Source organism: Molothrus aeneus, chromosome 1, assembly GCF_037042795.1.
Source record: "Molothrus aeneus isolate 106 chromosome 1, BPBGC_Maene_1.0, whole genome shotgun sequence".
In the NCBI taxonomy this organism is placed as follows: Eukaryota; Metazoa; Chordata; class Aves; order Passeriformes; family Icteridae; genus Molothrus; species Molothrus aeneus.
Window position 1 is genome coordinate 92,304,404 of NC_089646.1, and position 12,598 is coordinate 92,317,001.

The 12,598-nt window shown below is 39.7% G+C and overlaps 1 protein-coding gene across 1 annotated transcript in view; it reads left to right on the top strand.

Moving 5' to 3' along the window:
• ERP44 (endoplasmic reticulum protein 44) overlaps positions 1-11,336 on the top strand; it is a 47,716-nt gene extending 36,380 nt beyond the window's left edge. The window contains exons 8-12 of the mRNA XM_066560863.1: positions 1,229-1,345; positions 4,954-5,065; positions 5,530-5,671; positions 8,577-8,679; positions 10,751-11,336. Of these exons, the coding sequence (XP_066416960.1) occupies positions 1,229-1,345; positions 4,954-5,065; positions 5,530-5,671; positions 8,577-8,679; positions 10,751-10,852 (576 nt within the window). The 3' untranslated portion in view covers positions 10,853-11,336. The remainder of the gene's footprint in view (positions 1-1,228; positions 1,346-4,953; positions 5,066-5,529; positions 5,672-8,576; positions 8,680-10,750) is intronic.
• The last annotated feature ends 1,262 nt before the right edge of the window (positions 11,337-12,598 follow it).

The window sequence follows — 12,598 nt, forward strand, 5'->3', positions numbered from 1 at the left end:
TCTTAGTTTTATTCCATCACTAAATAGTGTGAGGAATAGGATCATAGAAATTAGTGTTTCTGAGCCAGTGAAAAAGATCAGTCTCACATGTTAACAGTTAATGCACAGAACCTAAACCTATAGTTTGAAATATCCGTGTCAAAAAATTTAATCTTTCTTTTTTTTTTAATGCAGTCAACACATCATGTGTGTTCTGTAGAACTTTAAAATCTCTGAAGCTGGTACACTTCATGTTTTTCAAAGCAAGTGACAGTTACTGTCTATTTTTATGACTGTTACTTAATTGTCTTGTATGCCTTAGTCCACAAGGGTTAAGAGCTCTTCTGTTAATTAAAAAAAAAAGAAAAATAATTAATAAAATTAACTGTGGGTTAACAAACTCTCATAAACATAGTTTTACTGGAAGAAAAATTCAGTACAGAAGAAAACCTGCAAGAATTGCTTTATAGAGCCATACTATCTAAAACTCTGCTCCTTTCTCAAATTTACTGTATGAAAAGAGCTACTTACAAAAGAGGAAATAGATGCAAATAGACCTGAGGGGGAAGGGAGTTTCAAAGCATTTTTATTTTTTTCCAACCACAGAATTTATGAAGTTACCTAATTTATCCGGCATTTCTGAATTAAGGTGTGCTTAATCATGGCCGCAGCTTGCGAAGTCATGCTTCACTTCACGTTAACCAAAATTGTAATTAAATTAAAGGACGCTAGCACTGAATTACAAGTTAAAGCTACTAGCAAATAAAGGAAAATTATTATTTGTTCATATCTCTTTGGAAAAGCAAATGTAAAATACCAGTTTCAAGCTCTGTAGGATGTTAGGAGAGGGTTTTGATGAGTCTCTGTAACTATCAGCATTCACTGAAGCATCTCACTATCTGCATTTAGTTTAGGTGTGGAGATATTCTTTCTCAGCCTAGCAGAAAGCAGAAATCTAAGTAGGCCTTACTTGAAGCATCCCTAATTTGGAAACAAAGTATCTCCGATTATTTATGAATTGTCTTATAAAATGGAGTTAACTGCATAAATTGTATGTAATATTTATTTTCCATTTGTACTTTTATCACATATTTAATAGAAATCTTGCATGCACAAGGTTGAATATTGGTGTAAGATTTGTTTAAAATATTTGTATGAATATTGTAATTTTATGTTGAGTAAGTAATCTTTGTAGGCAGCAATGTCATTTTTACTGATTCTCATCCTACTGTATTTTTCTTTTCAACAGGAAAATGCTCCAGATATGGTGTATTTAGGCTCACTAACCAATTTTGATTTGATTTATGCATGGACACAAGATAAATGTGTACCACTAGTTCGAGAAATCACATTTGAAAATGGAGAGGTAAGACTTTTTCTACTGTTCTACATTTGGGATTTCTTTCTTGAAATGAAAATGTCTCTTTCAATTCCATATCAAAGAACTTTGTGTATTTTGGTTTAGACAGAAAATGGCTGTCAGATAATGTCTTTTCATTCTTTAGGATCTTTTTGGTTCCTCTTGAAATTCACTGGAGGCAGATCTGTAGTAGATTTATACACTACCAAAGTAAGAAGCTATAATTACAGAACTATTAAGGTTGGGAAAGACTTCTAAGATCATTGACTCCAGCAGTTAACCCAGCACCACTGTCCTCAGCACTAAACCTTGTCCCCAGGTGCCACATCCACGTTTTTTTGAGCACTTCCAAGAATGGTGATTATACCACTTCCCTGAGCAGGCTGTTCCAGTGCTTTCCATGGAGAATTTTTTCTTCACAACCCTTTTCATGGAGAATTTTTTCCCAATATCCAATCTAAACCTATCCTGGTGCAACCTGAGGTCATTTCCTCTTCTCCTGTCACTTGTTACCTGGGAGAAGAGGCCAGCCCCCACCTGGCTACAGCCTTCTTTCAGGCAGATGTAGAGAGCAACAGGGTCTCCTCTGAGCCTCCTTTTCTCCAGGCTAAACTCCCCCGGCTCCCTCCCATTGATGTTAATGTGAGTGGTAGAAAAATATTACTGTATTAGCCACTTCCAAAGCATTATCTGATAAATAAGCACATTAAATGGTGGCTGACCATGGAATCTTCTGGGAATGGTAATGAAAACTATATGGGGCTTTTATTTTCAATCTGTGTAAAAGCACTGGTAGCTTAATCTTTTTAGTTTCATGTGTTGTTTCCCATGCTTTTCTTCTTTTAGCTGCAATTGGTAGAATTTGGGAGTTTGTTTTTAAACATCTTTTCTTCTCATTATTATTATTTCTTTCAAGGCTTTTTTCTTTTCTTATGTAACTTATTCTTCTTTCGTCCATATCCAACTCCATATTTAATTTTGTTCTTTGTAAAATAAACAACGGGGAAAAAAGCCCTTAGAAAAATAACAAGTTTGCAGCATCTCAAAAGGAATATTTGTACATAGGTACAGAATCTGTTAGAAAATCTGCCAAGGTTTGTCACAAATTATGGGACATTGTCCATACTGGATGAGAAACCAGAGAATCAGTCGTGATTCATTCATGGTTTGCACACTTAATTATTTTTATCCTGAATCTGCTGTTCTGGGCACATGCAGCACTTCAGGTTTCATGGCAGAGGGAGGAACAGGGTGATTTTACTTAGGCCATGTTTATTGACTGTTTTCTAGTCAATCCTGCCAGCTTTTATTGGAAAGCTCTGATAGTTAACAAATCTTAATTCTTCATTTGCAACTCAATATGTAAAAGATGCCAACATGTTAACATCTTTAGAAGTGTGTGGTAGATTTTCAGTGTACTTTTTACATGGTGAAACAGGATTCTGAGCCTTGGAAGCCAAGGTTCATCACTGTTAGCTTGTACTACATTCTGTTGTGGTTTCTCTGGTTGTTCCCTTTAACTTTGATTCGTGTTTGCTTAGGCAGATAGAATTGCAATAAACAGAATTGCCTGGCAAAGTTTGTTTAAAAATTTCAGTGTTGCTGGTATGCAAATAAATTTAAACATGCCAAAATTGAGATATTTCTGCATGCTAAGATTGTACAGTTATTTAAATGGGCTCTTACTATGCATACTGCACAATATTACAAGATAAAAATATGAAGTGCTGTGACTGTTAAACTGTATTGATGGCACTAGAATACACTTTAAGCACCCAGTAATTGAGCTCTCAAGCAGGGTCTGCTCAAGGACTGCCCATTTGAGACAGTTCTTGTGCTTGACTGGCAAAGGCTGTTGGGATCAGGGTGTTATTCAGAAGAAATTCCTGTTTAACTGGAATCAGGCTGTGTAGTTCTGTGTTAAATGGCTGCAGTGAACCTGTGTTGTCCAACGGTGGTGCTGAGCTGTCAGGTTTGGAACCAGTAAGAAGCTTCTCAAAGGCACACAGAAGTGATGTGGGAAGCTGAGGTCTAATGGAAAGTCTTCTGATTTTCCTAGTGCTTAACAACACAGTAGCTTTTGAGGGAGCTTCCACTTGTCCTGCCTGGTCATTGAGACATGATATGAAAGCTGGAATAGCACAGGAAACAAAGGGAGGTATCTCATAGAAGGGCTAAAATTAGCAAGGTTCACGCAGCTGTTCTTAAAGCCTGTTTGGAGATGAATTGATCTTGTGAATGTAACTTGCTGAGGTTGTCATTTTAGCTGCTTGCAAGCAACAGAAGACCTTAGAGCCAGAATACCAAGCTGTTTAGGAGTTCTCCCTCTGGAAATGCACCTGCTGAAGTGAAGGAAATGGAGTCATAATTATAGTGGTACAAAATGGACTTTTTCCCATCCTGTAGTAGGAGGCTGAGACCCAGCTGAATGTGTGTGTGTAAAAATGAGAATGAACAAATATGATTAGTTGTTGTTTTAGGGATTGGATTTCAAGAGCACTGAAGTTATGGGGATCTCTGCAGTCTTCTGTTTAAAAAACCATGCTTCAACTTACCTGATGGACTTGGTTGAAGGGAGAACAAGAGCCATTTCATCTACGCTGTGTAACTGGCTGCCTACTGATAGGGGAAGTCTTTCCTTCAACTTACTGCAAATTGATATCTGAAAGAATATCTGAAGAAACCCTTGTATTTGGTAGCAGAATAAGCCACTACTGTCTTTCCCAAAAAGCACAGTTTTTGTGCTGATGTAGGCTAGAATCAAAGCAATAGCAGCACTTGCTTGTTATACCAATTGTGCAAATGAAAGATAGACAACTGTAGGCATTTCTTAGATGGTAAATGATTATTTCTTCAATCAGGCTGTAGTGAGTTGAGATGACAAAAATCACTTCTAGAGCAAGCAAGTGTTTGTGTTTTGGTTGATTAAAAGAAAATTCTGAATAAATTATTCAAGGCACTTCTGTATTTATCTGTCTGTGGGCAGAGGTTTTAAAAGGCTGCAAGAACAGATTCATATGGGGAACTAAAGTTTGCCTGTCCAGCAAAGGATGACCAGTCAGGACACAGTTACTGGCAGGAGAGCAGCACTTGATCATAACTGCTTTCGCTGTGTCATTAGCTTCTGCTTTTCTCTTTTTTAGTGAGGAGGGAATAGAGTTATTTGAAGACACTTCTTGTGTTATGCTAAGAAACCACCAATTTACTATGTGAATAAGCTAGAACTGGGTCCTAGACTACACCCTCAGCCTTCTGTAGCATTTAACAACCATGGTGCTCAGGCCTAATTGTGGTTTCTCTGGAGCTGCTGTGTTTCCTCAGAATGGGCTTATTTCTTTTGCACAAGTATTCCAGTGAAAGTGAATCCCTTCCCAAAATGCTGATAATGACTGGCTCTCATCCTTTGTCTGTTGTATATGAATAAGAAGGAGGAAACATGGTTACTGTATCACTCGGGTATCTCAGAGGAAGGGTCAGCAGTTAACATCTTTGGCCTTGCTCTTTTGCCTGTTTTTAAAGTGGAGATCTCACTGAATTTGAAAATTGTTGGAATCACTTAATTTGGTGCCCTTAAGAAGTGGAAGAAATTAGTTTGTCCTTTGTTTTCTGTGCAGGAACTGACAGAAGAAGGCCTTCCTTTTCTCATACTTTTCCACATGAAAGATGACTTGGAGAGTTTAGAGAAATTCCAACAGGAGGTTGCACGGCAGTTAATAGGTGAAAAAGGTTTGTAATAATTCCCACTACTTCTTGGTTTTACTGGTATAATTTTTTTCAGACAACTCAGGGGAGTGGAAGCAAAGGCCCAACAGAATTGTAGCTTTCAAGCTCTTGAGACTGAAGGGCTTGTTGCGTTTTTTACAGTGAGGACCAACTCCTCTGGAAATTATTAAAATTGATGCACAATTTATTAGTAAGTAACTTTCAGAAATCCTTCTTGTCTGAATGACTTAATGTGTTTTGAGAGGGCATTAAACAAGCTTCAGTTTGTAATACGGAAAAAAACCACTTTAGGAAATCTATTCTTTTGGTGGTGTTGCTTATTCAGACCTATTTTCAGGTTCTGCATGTTGTATCTAGCTAATATCTCCACCTTTGTAATACTTAGGAAAGTGGTTTCAAATGGGTTTCAAGATGATGATAATAATAAAAAATCCTAACATGGGTTTTTGTCTGCTCACAATGTTAAGGTACAATAAACTTCCTCCATGCTGACTGTGACAAATTCAGGCACCCACTCCTCCACATTCAGAAGACTCCAGCTGACTGCCCTGTCATTGCCATTGATAGCTTCAGGCACATGTATGTCTTTCCAGACTTCAGTGACTTGTCGTAAGTATTTTTCTTGGCGCATTTTAATTTGAGAAGAGCAAGTGAAAAGGCTCCTACTTTAATCAGTACTGTGGTAGGAAGATGTGTAAATCTGGGGACGCGAAGGCTGCCTCTGTGTGATTTAGTGTCAGAACCTTATAGCAGGATGAGCTGGCGTGAAGTCATTGTTTAAATGGAGTTGTATTACTTTATGCAAGAAAAGAATCTCGTATGAAGATTCTTTTCCACCATGGTTTTGGAGCCTGGCATGGCATTCTTAGTAGGGATCTAGATATCTCAACTTTAAAAGATTAAAAATACTACATGGGATGTGAAGTACTGTGTTGTTCAGGGATTACTGTAAAAAGCAGCATGTAGTAATTCCCAGCCTGCTGGTTTGGGTTTTCCTGCAGTGCAATTCTAGCCTTCCTGCATTAGTCTACACCTGGAAAGTTGGCAAAGAAATAGTTGTTTGGGTTTGTGAAATTTTCCATGTGCAACGTGGAAAATGGCCAAACACTGGCATGTTTATCTGGATAAAATATGTTACAGCAAAATACCAGGGTGCTTAGGTGAAATACTGCTGGGATAACCTTCATTACCTCAGCCTGACTATGGTGCCTGGCCTTGGAAGCAGGTGTTCTGTCTGGTATGGGTCAGTCAAGGAATGAAGATGTGTAAATGTTCTCTTCAGGGGCTTTCAGCCTGAGACAAGTGCTCTGTTTTTGTATTCTGGTTGGGTGTTAAAAAAGCCTCCAGTTTCTGCAGCTGCACATACACTGCCTGCTAACTCCAGGTTAGATGTCTAGGCTGGATATTTCATTTTTGTCAAAACCAAGGATTCAGACTTAGCATGCAACGTCAATGTAATATCATGTTTAGTTCTGCTATTCCAGGAGACATTCTTCTACCTGAAATACTGACACCTGGGAGGAGAGTTTGAACTTACCTTCTTTTTGCAGTTCTCCACAGGCTTATCTATAAAATGTTGTCTCTGATGTATCTTGAATAGTGCTTTTCAAATATCTGAAGCCATGTATGTTGAAATTCTTGATAAGTGACTATTTTTCTCCCTGTGTTTCTGTTTCATTGGAAGATTGTATTCACTGCACACCCTAGCAAAAAAATAGGATATTTGCATTTAAACCCTCTATTTTTATTGGCACTTTTTAAACAGCCCTAAAACAAATTAACATCTCACAGAGAGGTAGTAGAGATGTTTAGTTTAGACTTTGATGTTATGTTTCTTAAATGTTCAGTTTCTGTGAAACACTGTCAGAATAATGAGAGCTACTTGCTTGACGTGTACCAGTTGTCACTTACAAATGAAGCTGAAGGAGAGATGTCAGGATTGTTGACAGTTGCCTAATGATAAAAAATTACTCAACTTTACTCTAGGATGTTGAGCTGATACATAGAAATAGCAAAACACAGTTTGGGAACAAGAAGAGCTTGGAGCTCCTGGGAAGATACTCTTTTGTATATATGTGGTTTGGATGTTTTTGTTGCTTCTTGGGTGGTTTTGTATGGTGGTTTTATTTTTTAATAATAAGTAAAATCTTAATTCTGAGACTTTCATCTACCACTTCAGTAACTTTCTGTATTCTTTCATAAACTGGCCCCAGGCTGTCTCATGTAACCTCAGTGCTGCCACCAGCCAATAGGGTTTGGAAATGGCACTTTGAGAGCTGGGCTACTAAAAGATTTCCTCTCTCTTTAGGGAGCTCATTGTCTTTTTGGGGAATAGGCACTTGGCAGGCAAATGAGACCATCACTATTTTATCCTCCTCTGTTGGCCACCTGGCCCTATTCATCCTGCTGTTCCAGGCTGGAAATGATAGCAGGGAGTGTCCAACAGATGGGTTGTAGCTTCAGCAAGAACAGGCTGAGCTACACAAGGCTGCAGGCACTGAGTGCCCTTGCTGCATTAGGAGAGGAGAATATCTCCAGCAATGTGCCTGCCCTAGAACAGGAGCAGGAGCCCAAGGAAAAGCAGGGAGCAGTAAGTCTGCTGTCCCTATAACCAGACTGCAGTGAACCCCTTTTTCTCCATTGGTACTAATTCATGATCTCACCTGGGATGGGAAGAGCCCTCTTAAAGTACCAGTGTAATACTGATTGGTTACAGACATTGCTGTAATGATACCCTCTGAATCAATATTTGCTGCATTTTATTAATAGCATTTTCTGGTGATCTTAAATATTGCTGATAGTTTGTCTGACCACACTTTCTTCCTCTTTCCTACATGTAATTAGTTTCATGAAAGACTCCCTACAAAACCTGTGTCCATTCACACATTACCTTTAGATTTCATGCGGAGTGCCCACACTAGAATTTTTTATCTCATCTTTAATACTTACTAGATTAACTCTTCACTTTGAGGTTTTTAGTCAACTTGACATTTCACAAATAAAACTGGATGCTGTAGTTTAGCATGTTTGCTGTGGGTGACAGTAGATGATCTCAGATTAGATTTACATTGATATCCTCTTAGTGCTTATCTGTGGTGTGTGTGCAGTTGCTGAGGCAGTAGAGAGCCTTTCAAAGATGTTTTGTCAATAGTGCTCCCCAAGTGTCATTTGTATCTGTAAACTGTGCATTTGGAACCTGCTGTTCCCTCTTACATTACGGTTAGTGGGGAGCTGAAGGGAGTTCACAATGAAGTTATTGGCTGGTACAGCTCTGTGGGAGTTATTGAAAAGATGAAATACTTGCTGTGTTCTCAAGAGACAGTGGAAAGAAAAAGAAGCTGGTGGGATACCTTAGCAAACCATGTGGCTCCCTATCCTCTATTAATCACCTAAAAGTAGGCATAGTGTGCTAGGTAAACAGAAGTTGGCTACTCTAAGCAGTGCACTTCAAATCTCCTGTGTTTGGACTTAACTTGTAATAAACTCATGGATGTTTCTGTTGAATTTGTTCCAGAGTTCCAGGTAAACTGAAGCAATTTGTACTAGACTTGCATTCTGGAAAATTGCATAGAGAGTTTCATCATGGCCCTGATCCAACTGATGTAGCACCTGGTCAGGTAAGGTTACAGCAAATACATTTCATTTGGCCATTTAGTAAAGACCTTTTTATTACTCTTTGTCAGAGCTGTACCTTCTGGTATATTTGTACTTTTAACTTCTGTCTTTTGAAAGAGAAAAATCTATTAACAGAAGCATAACATTACCACCTTTGCTTGGCTCCTCACCCTTCTTTGGGTGAAGGTAGGGAATATCAGGGGTAGTAGGCATTAGGGTAATATGGTACCTATTTGCCTTGAATAAGGGAAGAGTATATTTATTTTCTCCACTGAAACAGGAGATCTTGGGCTGGATGACTCTGACTTCACAGAGCTGCTCTTAGGCTCTCCTGTGACTTCAGTGCAAAAGCTGATAATCCATCATAGCTGCATTATTTCCCACACAACCCACTACTAGAGGGTGCTTCTAGGGGAAACAACAATTGAATATTTTATATATTACCAGTATAAGCAGGAAGCAAATTATTAGAGCATCAAGAAAGGATGGGTGAGCAGTAATAGGCATTACTGCTTTTGTTAATGCGGTTGACAAACACCATTAGCAGTGCTCACAGGCTGCACTTGTCAGTTTGATTTCCTCATGGTTCTTCTCAAAGCTTGTCATGTTGTGTAATTACATGCCTGGAAGTCACTTCTGGGATCTCTTCAGAAACACAACTACGAGATCCTTCTCCAGACAAAAGTCAGAAGGCCCTCAGTGTCAGAAAAGAAAGGACATGACCAGCCTCAATTCCCTCTGCTCATTGCAGTCTTCTAATGGTGTCTCTTTCAGCCTTGTATCTTCTTGATACTCCACTCAGCTCACAAGCTTGAGGTCCTGCTGAAAAGTGCAAATTTAACTGTAGGGAACATTTTCTCTAGCTTGGGCACCCTCCAAAGAAAGAACCATTTTTAAACACTTTGTTCAAGGTATATGTGGTGTTGTCCAGGGCTCAAAGAGCCACTTTGGTCCCAGAGGAGCCCTGGTGCCCTTGTGCTGGGGAGCCTTGGACCATTCCATGGCTGAGGGACAGAAACTATTTATAGCTACAGGCTCCTTTTCCTGCTCATCTGCAGAATGTGGTAAGGATGGCACTGCTCTAAGTCGATTGAGTGCAGCCTCCTGTTTCCCTGCTCAAAAGATTTAAAAGTGTGAAAGCCCTGGAGGGTTTGCCTTGGCCAAGAGAGTGACTGCTTTTGAATGTTGTCATGACTGGCTGTGAAAACACGTGGGCTGAATTGTCTCAGCAGTAATTCATTTGAGTTGTAGTTCCCTGTGTTTCTCAGAAATTCATTGAGCAACCAGAATTCAGGTCATCAGGAGGAGGGGCAGAAATAAGGGCTGGGACTGAGGCATAGGCCAAGCACTTGCCCTGAGGAGGAGGCTTGGCCAGGGGAGGAGGAAGCCTATGGAGTCCCTGGATCCTGCTGCCTGCCCGTCTGGGCACAGGAACCAGAGCTGCAGGCTCTCTCTTGCCTCATTTCTGCCTTGAAAAATGCACACAAAATCTGGGATGTTTACATTCCCATCTCTGTATGGCATCCTGCCATCTTGTGGAAGATGTGGATGCAATGGAAATAAATACTGGCACTCACTAAACTGGAGGCTGCTGTCGTGGGTCACCTATGCCCCTTGAATTGCATGTATTTTTGTATGGGGTGTTTTCTTTTAGTTTCCATGGAAAAGCAATTCTAAAATACTTTTGCAGTGAAGTCACTTCTGCCCTGGTATATCTCATAAAACACATGCAGATAAATCTAGAACACCCCCAAAGCCAGTGGTGGATTAAAGCAAATACACAGCGGGGTACATTTGAAACACTTCTGTGTGACTTGTACAGAAACTCATGTGATGGCTGTTGCCCTTGAGATGTTACAACAAAAGGAATATCCTTAAATGGAATTGCTTAATTAATGTGTGTGTCTGTGTTCCACCTACTTGGGACTCAGAACATACCTTCCAAAAAATCCCCAAACTCAATTTATGAGGATGCTGCACATTTCTGCATTCCCATAATGCTAGAAATTCATTTAATGGAGATGAATGATTATTAGTCTAACAAACAATTTTACTGTTTGTTCTGTTTTTCAGCCAATTCAGGATTTAGCAAGCAGCCCACCAGAGAGCTCATTCCAGAAACTGGCACCCAGTGAACATAGGTACACCTTATTGAGGGAAAAAGATGAACTTTAAAAAACTTGAAATAATCTTGCAAGCCTTTCAGACAGCAGCATTGACTTCTGTGTGGTGGAAATAGTAAACCTATATTTTCATAATTCTATGTGTATTTTTATTTTGAATAAACTGAAAAATAATTTTTTCTCCCCAGGCTTGTAAATACATTTGTTTGGTGGGTCATTCTGTACAGCATCTTTCAAACAGTACATTCTTAATGCTATAGTAAAATATCAGAGACCCATCCAGACTCTTGATCTAACTCTGTAAAACTTTTGTAATCCAAATGAAGGTATCCTTGCCAGAGACATGCTGTTAACTTGCACTATCCCATTAAATAGGACTTTTGGGTTGTTTTCTGTGTAACCTTGGTAGTATGTGCTTTTTCTTCTTCTGTGAACAGCTATCCTGGTAATCTATTTCTTTGTCACATTTTTCTCCAACTTAAGAGGGTCTTCTATTCTGGATACTTGGGAGGGGAATAAATTAAAGTTTTACAGAATCTTGTGTGGTGCTTTACTGGCTGTAAATATCTAAGCAATTTAACAATCCAGAATATTAAAATACCAAGTGAGGAGAGGACAAGTTCTGATGATAATGGCTGTATTTTGAATGAAGGGGCTGTACTGACCTGCTCTGATTTCCTGGAACTAAGATTGTTACGCTGCCCACGAGATTGTGGTAAAAGGACAGGAATGTTAAAAACCTTTCAGAATCAGAGAGGACTAGGACTGGACTGGTATCTGAGTTTGTCAGTCCTAAATTTTTATCTGTATGTATGTTACCATTAGTCTCTGGGTATTTTGGGTTTGTTTATTTTTTTTTCCTTCTGGGTTCCTGCCTTCCTGGCAGACACTGTTCAAACAACCATTGCAAATTTTCTGTTACTCTTTGCCTGGCTTGTGCCTTACTTATTGTGTACTCTTTGAATTCTGCTCTGAAGAAGGAATTACCATTTTCCTTGTGGCATTCTGTTACGGGCTTTTCTCAATGAACCTTCAAGCTGCTGGGTGAGGTGAACATACAGTAACTGTGAGAGGGCAGAATATCTCTTGATTTGTGCTGCATTGCTGGAGATTACTGGATTTGTACACTTACTGCACAGACTGTATGTCTGTGACTTGGGCCCCAGGGTTCAGTGTCCTTGGAAGCAAGTTTATTCTGTGGACAGGTGCAACACTGGGTTCTGGTTTACTTAGGAAAGTGCCCCAGCCTGTGCAGTCACTGCTCAGGACCATTTTACCTCTCAGCTCAATGCCACTGGCTCAGTTATTGACAGAGGACATGACAGAGTTAGTGACATAGTCCTGTGCAGCTGTGGCAAAAGTTGATCCCATGACAGGCTCCTGACTCAAGCCCCAGCAGCACCAGGCACAGCAGATTTCTAGGGAGCATTTGTGAGGACAGAGTTGCTGGTCCTACGCTAAGCTACAGCTGACTACGCAGCTGCAGAGTTGGGAGCTAAAACAGTATTGCAAAGCTTTATTTACAGCTATACTTTTTTGTTGGTTTTGTGAATCTGCATTTTGGAGTGCACATAAAATGCTTGAAAGCCAGGTCTTCTCCTGTCCCATTCTCCATCTCATCACAAATCAAGCATTTTTGGCAGCTGAGTCATACTGCCTTCCAGCTGAAATCAAAAGATGTGAGCAGGGTGTGGTTTTAAGGCTGACACTTATTATTTGCAAGTCTGTGTTATGCAATTCTTACATGATACCTGCAAGTACTTACCTTACTCCTCTGAGGCTCCTATTTTTCCTTGAG